The 14356-nt window shown below is 43.7% G+C and overlaps 1 protein-coding gene across 1 annotated transcript in view; it reads left to right on the forward strand.

The window, feature by feature from the left end:
• Nucleotides 1–5615: 5615 nt before the first annotated feature.
• Nucleotides 5616–14356, forward strand: part of BDP1 (BDP1 general transcription factor IIIB subunit) — a 96329-nt gene continuing 87588 nt past the window's right edge. Inside the window, exons 1-4 of the mRNA XM_084801342.1 lie at nucleotides 5616–6071; nucleotides 10824–11280; nucleotides 12601–12710; nucleotides 14051–14110. Coding sequence (XP_084657468.1) covers nucleotides 5860–6071; nucleotides 10824–11280; nucleotides 12601–12710; nucleotides 14051–14110 — 839 coding nt within the window. The 5' untranslated portion in view covers nucleotides 5616–5859. The remainder of the gene's footprint in view (nucleotides 6072–10823; nucleotides 11281–12600; nucleotides 12711–14050; nucleotides 14111–14356) is intronic.

Raw genomic sequence — 14356 nt, forward strand, 5'->3', positions numbered from 1 at the left:
CACTGCGCGTGCGCGCCCGGGACCGCTCGTGGAAGAGCATCCTCGCCCACCGCCCCGCTCCGGGTGGGCTGAGGCCGGGGTTGGGGGGTTGGGGGCGGGGCGCGTCCTGTGTCAGAGCAGCGTCCGTGGGCTCCCTCGCTTCCAGGCGCCGAGCCACTTGTTTAATAACAAACAGAAACACTTTGCGCCCAACTGTCCGCCCACAAAGGACTCCAGCATTTGTTTACCCACCCACCCCCATCCCCAAACCCCCAGTGGCGGATAGGGCAGGAAGGTGGCTGAACCTTGCTTTCTAGCAGCCGCCTTGAAGTGAGGCTCACCGTCCCCACCTGGCAGGAATAACCTAACAAGGCGGAGACAGACTTCATGCAGGCTCAAAAGCCTGTTCCTCGCTCATTAATCCCGACCACCTCCTCCGGGTGGGCAGAACTTTAGGCGTCTTAAACTCAGGCTCTGTGCTTGAGTGGGATCCAAAATAGCTCAGAATAACTTCACAGCCTACATAAAAGCTGAGAAAGTGAGTGAAAGTGCTTGCATGGGCTTGGGGGCTGTGCAGCTCGGCTCGTGGGAGGCTTTTCGCCCAGCCTGAGCTCCATGCCCCGCATTCCGTTCTTGAGCTGACTTTTATTTTCTTACCTGCCCATCACTCCAAAATGAGATGGTCTAAACGCCCGAATTTGCCAATGTAGACTATTTTAAATACATACAAAAGTATAGATGATGCTATGGCGTACCCCAACGTATATGTTACCTATCTCTTACAATTATTAATGTATACTGTCAACTAGTTTAGAGAAAGTGTTGAGAGACGGAATGGCTGGATTGAAAGCGCAGCCCTAAAAGAGGAAAGAAGGAAGGAAGAAAAAAAAGAAAGAAAAGAAAAAAAAGTAAAAAAAAAAAAGTAGTCCAGTTTTACCAATTAGTCTTGTGAACTGGGGCACGTTATCTCATGGTAGAAATCACCTTTACCTAGAAAATGAGGAGGCAATTTTTCTTTCTTTGCTAATGGATGAATAGGAGTCTGGCAAAGTGACAATGACGTGAGTTCTTCCCAGAACCTGTGTTGAAGGAAGGATATGGTAGCTGCCTGATAGTGATCCCAGCACTGAGAGGCAGAGTCAGGTATGGATGCCTGGGGCCCCGTGGCCAGCCATCCTAGGCTGCTTGCTGAGTTCCAGGCCAGTGAGAGACCCTGTCTAATAGAATATGAACAGTTCCTGAAGAGTGACACCCACGGCTGTTCTATGACCTACAAATGCACTTGTGCACAGAGGAAGATACACATGTGTATATACATCTGCACATATGAAAAGAGAAATACCTGGTCAAGTGCAGCATACAGTAGCACTCAGTTTGCTACCTATTATTTATTGGTCTTTTTTTTTTTAACTTCAGAGACCCTTAAACACTTATTACTCCCCTCACATTATACCCTAGTCTGCTGCAAACAGCTTCTACTCAGCAAACCCTTTCTTAAGTACCCACGGAGGAGGAAGGTCTCTGGCCCAGTTGTATATAGAGATAAAAGATCATCTATGGGTCAGGAATACAGCTCAGTGGTGGATACTTTTTTAGAGTTTGCAAAGCCCTGGGTTTGAATCCCAACACCTAAAAAAATCACATTAAGAAGAAAGAGGAACCCAGTGTGGTATAGTGTGACTGTGATCCTAGGGCTTGGAAGACTGAGGCCGTAGGAGTGCACATTGGAGGCTAACTTGGGCTGCACACTGAGACTCTCTCTCTTGCTCAACAAAGCGATTATATTTTAAACTATATCTATATGATTGATGTTTACATGTATAGGTTTTGACTGCATATATGTCTGAAATTATATATATATATATATTTTGAGGGGTTGTGAGCTTACAACTGTGTACACATGTGCACAGAATACATTGAGAGCTCGTGCCAGAATGCCAGGAACATGCCTATAATTCCAGAGGGACAGGCAGGACGGTCTTGGTGAGTTTGAGTTCGAGGGCAGCCTGGTTTACATAGTATGCCCAGGTCTAGGGCAGCCGAGGCTACATAGAGAGACCCTGAAGGAGATTGAGAACACTAGAGAAAACTAGACTGTTTGTTTGTTTGGTACGTGTGTGTGTGTGTGTGTGTGTGTGTGTGTGTGTGTGTGTACGTACTACCTGACATAGGTACTGGAATGCAAATTCTGGTGCTTATGAATGAGCGCCGAGTGTTTAACTGCTGGCCACCTCTCCAGCCTCCAAATTGTAGAATTTGAAAATTACCGATGACACTAGCAACCTACTTCACAAAATTAGGTAACAACTGTCTGTGATATATTTAGTAGTAAAAATTAGTTTGGGCCGGGAGTGGTGGTACACATCTTTAATCCCAGAGGCAGAGGCAGGTGAATCTCTGTGAGTTCGAGGCCAGCCAAGGCTACACAGAGAAACCCTGTCTCAACATCCCTCCATTGATTTGGGTGGGGGAGCTGGAGAGAAGACTCAGTAGTAAAGAGTAAAAATGTTGTTTAACACCCACAGAGTGTCTCACAGCCCCCCATAACTTCAATACCAGAGACTCTGATTGTCTTTTTTATCATCCCAAGGCACAGGCACATGCAGGGTGCACATGCATACATGCAAGCAAACTTACTCATGCATATATAAATAAATACATCTATAAAAAACAAAAGAAAAATAATAAAACCTTTATAAATTTTTTGCTTTGTGCCTTTACTAATAGGGAGTTAAGTCTAAATAATTTTGATTTTCTTATCTACAAAATTGTGACAGTGTCTTAGATTCTTAGGTGGAACATAGGATTTATGAAAAGGCATGAGAACTTGCTGTGGAAAGCTGTATGTCCCAGCAGGGATACAGGATTCCTGAGATATCTTTGGCATGGTATTCTTTCACAGGTATTTATTTATTAATGAAGTCTCAGTGTGTAACCTTAGCTGGCCTGGTACTGACTACTCAGAACAGGCTATTTTCAAACAAATGAAATTCCCTGCCTCGGCCTCTGGAGTGATGGGGTTACAAACATGTGTCAGCACTCCTGGCATTTTGAGATTTCTTGAACATCTTCATATATTTTAGTATTGCTGACTGAACTCAAGACCTTGCATGTGCTCAGTACTGAACTGCACTCCCAGACTTCAGCCTTCAGTCCTCTCCCTCCCTCTCTCTCTCCCTCCCTCCCTCCCTCTCTCTCTCTCTCCCTCCCTCCCTCCCTCCCTCTCTCTCTCTCTCCCTCCCTCCCTCCCTCTCTCTCTCTCCCTCCCCCCTCTTGTGTGTGTTTACCTTTCTATTTTCTTTTGAAATAATTTTTAAAAGATTTATTTATTATTATGTACACAGTGCTCTGCCTGCATGTACACCTGCAGGCCAGAAAAGGGCATCCTATCACATTATAGATGGTTGTGAGCCACCATCTGGTTGCTGGGAATTGAACTCAGGACCTCTGGAGGTACAGTCAGTACCCTTAACTTCTGAGCCATCTCTCCAACCCTACCTTTCTATTTTCAAAAAGATTTGTGGACCCTGTGTGGTGGCTCATACCCTTAATCCCAGCACTAAGAAGGCAGTGGTATTTCTTTGAGCCCAGCCTGGTCTGCATAGCTCCAGATCAGCCAGGGCTACACAGAGAGACTCTGTCCTCCTCTTTTCCCCAAAATGTATCCTGTCAGCCTCTGGATGACCTATTTCTCCTATTTCTCCATCTAGTACAGGCTTTTGTTCCTTCCCCCTTTTTATGAATATGGCAGAATTTCTCTCTTTCTCTACCACCCACCCCATCCTTCCTCCTTCCCTCCTTCCCCTCCCCTCCCCCCCTCTCCTCTCCTTTGTCTCTCTGAAAGGGTTTCGTGTAGCCCAGGCTAGCTCGGAACTTAATACAAAGCTGAGGATGACCTTGAACTTCTGATCCTCCTGCCTCTATCTCTCAAGTATTGGGGTCAAGACACTTTCTACCATACCCAGCTAGGATGTTTTTTACAGAATCTTCCTTTCAAGTAGAGAGAGCTTTATATTTTTCTGTGTCATGAGTTTGTACCACAGGTTCAATACTGCCTCATTACTATAGTAGGGTTGCCCATTTTTCCTCTCATCATAAAGGCCTTGTCAAACTGCCTTACTGCCAGTACCCCGGGCTCTGAAATCTCATTAAATTGCATACATTTCTAATTATCTTGCTCATTTGTTTTATATTTTCTCCTCTGCAACATAGAATGTCTTATTTTTTGCTCTGTTGCTATCTCTGGAAGCAGATTAAGACTAATCACATTAGTGTGTAAAGTTATTGTATAATAATATTTGGGGGTGGTCCGAGACAGGGTTTCTTTGTGTAGCCTTGGCTGTGCTGAATTTGCTTTGTACACCAAGATGTCCTCGAATTCACAGAAATCCGCCTGCCTCTGCCTCCTTGAGTATTATTTTTAAAAAGATTTATTATATACACAGTGCTCTGCCTGCATGTACACCTGCTGGCCAGAAGAGGGCATCAGATCACATTCTAGATGGTCGTGAGGCACTAAGTAGTTTCTGGGAGTTGAATTTAGGACCTCTGGAGGAGCAGTTAGTGCCCTTCGCTTTTGAGCCATCTCTCCAGCCCGAGTATAATAATTTTTGACAAGCAACGTGTTCTTTATTTTAAAGTGTACAAAAGTACATAATGTATTTTTCCTATCAAGTGTTTTCTCTTTCAATAGGTGACCATTTGCAATTTCTTTATATAGAATTTAAAACTGTTTTACTCAATTGAAAATGTCTCGGTGGAGGTAGAGGGTTGGAGAAATGGCTCAATAGTCAAGATAATTTCCTGGTCTTTCAGTGATCCCTAGTTTGGTTCCCAGCACCTATATCAGGAGTCGGTCAACTACCTGTAACTTTCTGGAGTCCCCGGCACCCACACATACACACCCTTCATACTCATACTTAAACTTTTTATTTATTTATTTATTTTAATCTAGTAGGGTATGGTAGCACTTCCACGCCTGCAATCTCAGCCCGTGGAGGCAGGAGGAACAAAAATTGAAGGTCGGCATTGGCTATAAGAGACCCTGTCCCCCAAACCTAAAACAAACAGGTCTGTGCGCTGGGGATGCACAGGTAGTGTGGCACGTCTCTCATACTATTTTATCTTACTGTCTTTTTGAGATTAGGTCTTGCTAGACAGTCCAGGCCGCCCTGGAACTCTTCGCCATCTCTCTACTTCAGTCTCTCCACTGCTGGAACTGCAGGCATGCACCCTAGGCTCTTCAATTCTGCACACTTTGATTCTTCTAGGGAACTCCCTAATAGTCCATAAAAGATTCAGTTTAACAGGCTGCGGGCGAAGTTCCGCGGTAGCGTCCATGCCGTGCACGCTAGAGGTCCTGGGTTCAAACCCTAGAACCACGGGGAGGGGGAAGTTTGAGCCGGAGGATTCAGTTGCTTCCACTATCTCTCTCTCTCTTTTAAACAACTCCCAAGGTCTTACAGGAGAAAGAATATCTATCTTAGAATTAAAACAAACAAACAAACAAAACAAAACAAAACAAAAAAAACTCGGGTTCACAGGCAACCGAAACTATAGAGCGTTGCAGTTGCTATGGCTCCCGGCGCCCGGAACCTGACGTCATCAGAGGCGCCGAGTGATTACGCAATGGCTTCCGGCTCCTTTTTGAGAGCCGGGACGCGAGGAGGAGAAACTTAGCTATTAGTGTGGCAGGGTCATGAAGAGGAGGCGGTGGCGGGAGAGCGGAGGAGGCGGAGGGGGCGCGAAACTCCGGTAGCCAGCGCTGGGCTGGTGGCTGTGGCCGTGTGGGAGGGCGAGTGTCCCAGCCCTCGGGCAGCGGCCAGGGCTCTGGGCTGAGCGCGGCCGTGGAGCCGCCGCTCCCGGCCCCCTGGCTCCGCCATGTTCCGCCGGGCACGCCTTAGCGTGAAGCCGAATGTCAGGCCTGGTGTAAGCACCAGGGGCTCTGCCGCTCCCAATCCCCGGGGTGGACCAGGAGCTTCCAGGCCTCCCGAGCCTGCCACCAAGTCAGCTCCGAAGCCAGCGGAACCCACAGATGTGCCTGCGGTGGATTCCGGGGCAGCGGAGTCCCAGAGAAAGGTTCCAGGGAGCAGGTAAGGTCTGGTAGAAGCTGAGCTGTTGCGTTTTTACCACGGCGTACCTCTCCTGCAACAAGCCTTTGCTTTGAGTTGGATGGAACCATTCCTACCTTCGATTTTATTCCGTGATTAGAGGGTGCGACTACTATGATTCTGTCACTATCTTAAGCTTCTCGAGGAGACCGTGACTTAAAGGGATGGGAATCCAGCTTTAACACTTCTGAAGTCAAGAACAGACACACCACCAATTAGAAATTTAATTCATTCTAGAGTACCTAACACTGAAAACATTCTCAGTGCGATTTTCGTTTTGTGAATATTTATTTTTAAAGGGGGAGAGCAGCAGTGTGCCGATTGAGGTTTTTTCCCTCGCTACACGCGGTGATGCGGTTGAGCTGAGCGCCTCCACGCGTGTTAGGTTAGCACCCTGTCATTGAGCTGCGCTTGCAGCATTTGCCGAAAGGAAGAAGCTCAGGTTGCTGGCTTTGGTTGAGTCTGTACTCCTTTATAGTTACTTTGTTTCCCGAATTAGACACCTGGCCGAAGCGTCAAACATCACGTTAGGCTTTAGGGCTCTCCTACATAAATAACTTCAAGTAGGTTTTCCTCAGGGAAAAGTTAGTCCTCTGTTGAGGATGTGTTTATTTGCACGACGAAAGGGGACACCAGATCACATTATAGATGGTTGTGAGCCACCATGTGGTGGCTGGGAATTGAACTCAGGACCTCTGGAAGAGCAGTCAGCGTTCTTAACCACTGAGCCATCTCTCCAGCCCCTGTTTCTCTGTTAGATGAAGTTAATAGTACCTCCTTTGAGGCGATATTGTAAGATCAGATATGGTTATGTAAACTGCCTTGCTCATGACGTGGCAGGGTAGTTCCCCCAAATTTACTAGTTTCAGAAAACCTGGTGCCCTGTCACTCCTTTAGCCCTAACAGTTGGGAGGCAGAGGGCAGCCTGGTCTACATAAGTGATTTCTAGGACAGCCAGAGCTAGATAGTGAGACCCTGTCTGAAAAGACCAAAACATACAGAAGACCATGGTACAAATTAAAGACGTGACAGGTTAACATGGTGATTGTAGTTTTATACTACACAGAGAGGAAGCCAGTAAACCACAGTAAGCGACAGGGAGGCAACAAGAACTGTGTTTGCCTAGTCACAGTGTTCTTCTGTTGATCCAACTGGATGCTGTGTGTTAACTAGATATTTCAACGATGCATCATCATTTCAAAGTTTCTTACTTGAACCTGTTTGAAAACTTCTGCTTAAGAGGAAAATATAAATGTTGGTCACTGCTCAAAAGACTTTGGAGATTTTTTGGGAGCTATGTAGGAATTTGTGATTGCTATTTTGTAAATTACCCATAGGCCATGGTCTCAAAAACGTGCTCTAGAACTAGAATAGGTCACATACATGAATATGTGTGTATATACATGTATGTACACACACATACATTTGTTTGATTGTTTTTATTTGAGACAAGATTTCACTATGTAGCCTCTGCCCCTTGAGTGCTAGGATTAAAGGCATATGCCACCATACCCAGCAACTTTTTTTTTAAAGACAAGAGTTTCAGGCTCGAAAGATGGCTTAGAGGTTAAGAACACTGCCTGTTCTTCCGAAGATCCTGAGTTCAATTCCCAGCAACCACATAGTGGCTCACAACCATCTATAATGAGATCTGGTGCCCTCATCTGGTGTGCAGGTGTACATGCAGGCAAAACACTGTATACTTAATAAATAAAATCTTAAAAAAAAAAAAAAAAGAAGACAGATTCATTTAGCTCAGGTTGGCCTAGAACTCACTGTGCTTGAAAAGACACTTTTAAATTCCTAATCTTCCTGCTAGGTGTGGTGGCGCACACGTTTAATCCCAGCACTCGGGAGGCAGAGGCAGGTGGGTTGCTGTGAGTTCGAGGCCAGCCTGGTCTACAACGTGAGTCCAGGACAGCCAAGGCTACACAGAGAAACCCTGTCTCGAAAAACCAAACCAGCCAAACAATGAAACAAATTCCTAATCTTTCTGAGTTACCTGTAGAATATGCTGAGACTGTAGATATGTGCCAGCCATTATGCCTAGCTTATGTAGTGCTGGGCATGAAAGCCAGGGCTCTGTTGTGCGCTGTCCAAGCACTCTACCAGCTTAACAGCAGCCCTAGGCCCTGCTCCCTATTTGATGACATCATCTGTTTTGCTAGTTATAGAAACCAACTGAATATACATTTAACATATAAAATGCCAGTGGCTCAGGTGCTACATTGTTCTAAGAGCCACAGTTTTTGGATAGACGGTGGAGTGCTAGGGACTGGACCTCAGGGCCTGGTGCAAGTTAGAGAAGCAGTCTGCCATTGAGTTTCATCTGTCTTTGGCTTTAAGGAAAGAGCTTAAAAGACCGCAGAGAGACTAATTCATAGGTTAAGGCAGTTTTAATTTTTATATGGAACTAATGGTAAAATATGGTAAAACTAGACTTAAATTCTTGATTTATGGTTCCCTTTTACTACTACTACTACTACCACCACTACTACTGCTAATAATAATAATAATAACTACTATTATTTATGTGCATTGGTGTTTTGCTTGTGTGTATGTGTAAAGATCTTCGATCCCCTGGAACGCTAGTTACAGACATGAGCTGCCATGTGGTTGCTGGGAATTGAACCTGGGTCCTCTGGAAGAGCAGCCAGTGCACTGAACCACTGAGCCATCTCTCCAGCCCCTGTACTTCCTTTTAACATTAAAATTTCACTGGATACAAAGTAATTGTACATAGTTATGGAGTATAATGTGTTAGTTCAGTATGTATTTACAATGTGTTACAGTAATGGTATATCACCTTAATTTTTTTTTTAAATTTCTTTGTGTTTTGAACATTCCAGATCTTTTCTATAATTATCTTGGGATTAAAAAGTTGACAACTATGGTTATCCTACCATGCTATAGTCTATTATTAGAAACAGATGTTAATTCTATTTAGCTACATCCCTGTTCTCTTTTTCTTTTCTTTTTTGTTTCTCTTCTTTTTTGAGACAGGGTATCTCTACATGTAGCCCTGGAATCACTCTGTAGATCAGGTTGGCTTCAAGCTCACACAGATCCGCCTGCCTCTGCCTCCTGAGTGCTGGGATTAAAGGCGTTTACATTTTCTTTTTAAAAATGTTATGTATTCGAGTGTTTTGCCATCTTGTGTGTCTCTGCACCACTTGCATGCCTGGTGTCCATGGTAACTAGAGGAGGACTGCGGATCCCCTGGAATTAGGATTATAGACAGCTGTGAGCGGCCATGTCGGTGCTGGGAATTGAACCTAGGTTCTCTGGAAGAACAGCCAGCGCTCTTAACCTTGACTCCAGCCCCTTTTCTGAGTGATTTGTATCTAATCTGTCCCATAGCCAATATTTGATCTAAAGTGACTGGAGACTATCTTTTTGAGCCAGGGTCTCACATAGCCTAAGCTGGCCTCAAACTCACTATGTTGCTGAGGGTGAGCTTGAACTTCTTGGTTTTGTTTTGTTTGTTGGTTGGTTTTTTATTTGTTGGGTTTTTTGTTTTATTTATTTATTTTTTTCGAGACAGGGTTTCTCTGTGTAGCTTTGGCTGTCCTGGACTTGATTTGTAGACCAGGCTGGCCTTGAACTCACAGTGATCCTCCCGCCTCTGCCTCCTGGGTGGGTGCTGGGGTGACAGGTGTGCCCTACTGTGCCTGGCGATTGTGAACTTCTGACCTTCCTGCCTTCAGCCCTGAGTGTCGGGAGTTTAGACATGTAGCAAAAACAGCTTCAAACATCCAAACCTGTAGTCATTCACCATGGCGAGTTCAGCTCTGCTCTGCGACTTAGTTATTTTATTATTATTATTATTATTATTATTATTATTATTATTATTATTATTATTATTAATTTGGTACTTCAAGGTGCTCAGCATAATATTAATGTTTTTGATTGTGTGTAGGAACTGAAATTTGAAAAAGATTAAATATCCTTCCTTAGAATTTACATATATTAAAAATTGATACTTGCTTGGTTTTTTGTTTTGTTTTTCAAGCCAGGGTTTCTCTCTGTAACAGCCCTGCCTGTTCTGGAACTCACTCTCTAGACCAGGCTGGCTTCGAACTCACAGAGTTCTGCCTGCCTCTCTCTGCCTCCCAAGTGCTGGGATTAAAGGTGTGCGCTACCACCGTCTGGTGATACTTGTTTAGTTTTTATTTTGTTTTTGTTAAAGATTGCGTGTGTGTGTGTGTGTGTGTGTGTGTGTGTGTGTGTGTGTGTGTGTGTATGTGTGTGAATGCCACTTGTATGCAGGTGTCCGTGGAAGCCAGACAGTGTCAGATCTTTAGAGCTAGAGTTCAGGTGTTTGTGTCCACGTGATGTCAGTGCTGGGCACTGACTCAGGTCCTCTGGAAGAGTCGAAGTGCTTAACCACTGAGCTAGCCCACTCATTCCTTTTTGTTTATTTTGAGACAGTCTTGCCTGGTAGGTAGCTCACGCTGGTGGGAATTCCCTGTGTAACCCAGACTGGTTCAAACTCATGGTAATCTACCTACCTCATCCTGCCTAGTGCTAGGAATAGAATTGTGAGCTACAACTTCAGCTAAGAAAGTTTTAAACAAGTGTTTTATTACAATGCTGCCATAATCAACATAAATCTCAGTAGTTACTGGTTTTATGTTTGTTTTTCTTTTTGTTTACATCGACTTTACTGTTTTAAAGCAAGTGTATAAAAAAAGAAGTCACGATGCCTCCCTCTTTTCTTTTTAATTTCAATAGTGATGAGACGACTGGTGATGAAAATAATGTTGAAGAGTCCAGGAAATTGTCCTCTACTGTTTCACAGAGAAGAAAGCGAGTGTCAAGTACTTCTAGTGCTGTGCGGCCTGCTGTCAGTGTTCCTTTACAGAGCCATCCGTTATCTACAGTTAATCACGATGCTCCACAGCCAAGCCCTGCCCCAGCTAAAGACAGACAGCCAAGCCCTGCTCCAGCTAAAGACAGACAGCCAAGCCCTGCTCCAGCTAAAGACAGACAGCCAAGCCCTGCCCCAGCTAAAGACAGACAGCCAAGCCCTGCTCCAGCTAAAGACAGACAGCCAAGCTCTGCTCCAGCTAAAGACAGACAGCCAAGCTCTGCTCTAGCTAAAGACAAACAGCCATGTTCAGATAGATATCGAATATATAAAGCCCGGAAACTGAGAGAAATGTTGAAAGAAGAGTTGAGAAAGGAAAAGGTAAGTGAGTAAACTGTGTATCTAGGCAGCCCTCCTGACCCAGCCTTTCGGACCTTGTAATAGTCATCTTAAAATAGTTTATTCATTTATACTTTTTACTGGCTTAGGTTTGTTTTTGAGAGTGACTTTCTCTGTGTAGCCTTGGCTGTCCTGGAATGTGCCCTGTAGACCAAGCTGGCCTCAAACTGACAGAGATCTACCTGTGTCTGCTTCCCGAGTCCTGGGATTAAAGATGTGCGCCATCACAACCCAGCTATTTAACTAGTTTTTTGTTTTTGTTTTTGTTTTTGTTTTCAGAACAGGTTTTCTCTGGGTAGCCTTGGCTGTCCTGGACTCAATTTGTAGACCAGGCTGGCCTCGATCCACCTGCCTCTGCCTCCCAAGTGCTGGGATTAAAGGTGTGCGCCACCACTGCCTAGCTATTTCACTAGTTTTGGTGACAGTGATACTAAGTTTTTTTGAACATGGAGATAGATACACAAGCATATGAAAATGTTTTCATAAACATGTCTAATTGATATGGAATATTTATTTGAATTAAAATAATTATAATTGAGCAATATTAATTGGTACTGTTTTAAAGTGAACTAGACATAAAACTTAATTCAGAGTACCTCTCTTATCTCTTGTTGTGAAGCCCATATTAAAATGTCTGTAATTAAAATATGGGCCTGGAGAGGTGTTTCAGTACCTGAAGTGCTTGCTTTTCCATCTGGAGGCTGGAGTTTGGATCCCAGCACTTACGTAACAAGTCAGGCGCCCACTGATGGCTATAATCTCAGCTCTGAGGGGCCTAGGGTTGCTGGTGCTCGCTGGCTTCCACTCCAGGCAGGCCCCTGCCTCAAGGGGCAAGTAGAAAGTGTTAGAAGACCACCACACTCAGTGCCCTTCTGGCCTTCATGGGCCAGTGCATAGGCACACATACCCATGCCCACACATGTGTTGATATACACAAATAAAAATGCATCATAATAAAATTTAATAAAATTTCTAATTCACCTTCATTAAAAAGAAAAAAGCTATGGGTTGGACATGGAATCCCAGTACTCAGGAGGCAGAAGCAGGTGGATCTCTAAGATTGAGGCCAGCCTGGTCTACAAAGTGAGTCCAGGATAGCCAAGGGTACACAAAGAAACCCTGTCTGGAAAGAGAACAAACAAAAAACAAACATGAAGTTACTATATAATACAATATTTGAGTTATAAATGGTTTGTTAAAATTAGGCATAATTATTATATTAAAGTAGTTCAGGACAGTTGGTTGTATATTTGAGTTTAGTGCATCTGAAATTAATTCTGTTTATAAAATTTCTGTATATAGAAACAATGGAAAAACAAATTTGCCACAAATGAAAGCCAGGGGCCACCAGACCGTTCAAAAATGACTATGAGAGACTTCATATATTACCTGCCAGATAACAATCCAATGACGTAAGGAAAATGTGTTTATATTTTGTTTTATTGGAAATGTAGTAATATGCTATTTTTAGAGTACAGCTTCATTTTTTAAAAAGTTATTTTTATTTTATGTGCATTGGTGTTTTGCTTGTTTGTATGTCTGTTTGAGGGTGTCAGATCTTGGAGTTAGAGACAGTTGTGAACTGCCATGTGGGTGCTGGGAATTGAACCTCGGTCCTTTGGAAGAAGAGCTGGGTTCTCTTAACTGCTGAGCTATCTGTCTAGCACCCTAAGGTACAGGTTCGTGTTGTTCAGAAGTGTGTTGACAAAATTCAAAGCATTTATGTTATCTTTTTTTTTTTTTTAAAGATTTATTTATTGTTTTGTATACAGTATTCTGCCTGCATGTACAGCTGCAGGCCAGAAGAGGGCATCAGATCACATTACAGATGGTTGTGAGCCACCATGTGGTTGCTGGGAATTGAACTCGGGACCTCCAGAAGTGCAGTCCATGTGCTTAACCTCTGAGCCATCTCTCCAGCCCCCTATGTTATCTTTTAAAGACAAAATTATAACAAAATGAGTATAGATACTTATTCCTCTATGGTGCTAGGTCTAAGCTTATGCTCTTCTGATGTGTGGAACTCATAGTCAGGCTAGAGCAAGTAGCTCCTTTCTGGGGGATAACTAGATGCTCTTCCTCTTATTTCTGAGATTTAAAGGGGCTCCTTTATTGTTTTAGTTATCGGCCTATAGTGTAATTTCTGTTATGCGCTATAATATGATATAAAGGAATGTGTAGTTTTTATGCTCTATTTCATTAGTAATGGTACAGTTTGAGTAACAAGCTCTTCGTTAACAAAGCTTTAATTCTTTAATTAAAGTTAGCTTGAGATAGAAGGCAGACCTCTTATAAATCTGCTCTTTGTGTTTTTTGGTGTAGCAAGTGGAATTAGCATATTCTACAGGATAGGCCTCTTTTGCGTTCACTAGGTCTTTGGCCTTGTTGAAGGAAGGTCTGGAGATGCACCACCTGCCTTCGTTTCCCAGGACTGTGAGTCTCTCCTCATTAAGGAGTTAGAGAGTAAAGCATTTCTGCTTTGGGCCCAGCAGATTATTTGTACTTGATAAGTTTTTGAATGAAAAATTCTATTATTTGCTTTTGGCTGGTTTGTGCTGGGAATCAAACTCATTCTGAGCTGTCACTGAGCTAATTTCATAGTCACAAGTGAAAAAATGATTGCTAAGCATTATTAATGAGATGCTATAGTATATTGTATTAAAAATGGAAGCTAATATAATTTTTTCTTGCTATATGTACACCTGATAAATATCAATGTATTAAAAAGTATTCTTTTACTTGTACTTAACAGTTCTTCCTTGGAACAAGAAAAGAAAACTGAGAAACCCCTGGCTCCCAGCCCAGCGAGAGAGTGAGTAGCTTCTGTTACCTTCAGTCTGTGCGCTTAGGGCTGTGCCTGCTGTTGCTGGGCACCAGGTCGTGGCCACACAGTTCCACCACTGGCCTACACCCTGCCTTGGATACACTTTCTAAGTGAAACCTAATGGTCCTTTTTCTTTTCTTAGTGTGTGTGTGTGTGTGTGTGTGTGGGCGCGCGCGCGCGCGCGTGCGCGTGTGCATGCGTGTGTTTGTACATGTGTGTCTTGTATAAGCTCAT

This window comes from Acomys minous (genome assembly GCF_964271855.1).
Source record: "Acomys minous genome assembly, chromosome: 11".
Taxonomy (NCBI): domain Eukaryota; kingdom Metazoa; phylum Chordata; class Mammalia; order Rodentia; family Muridae; genus Acomys; species Acomys minous.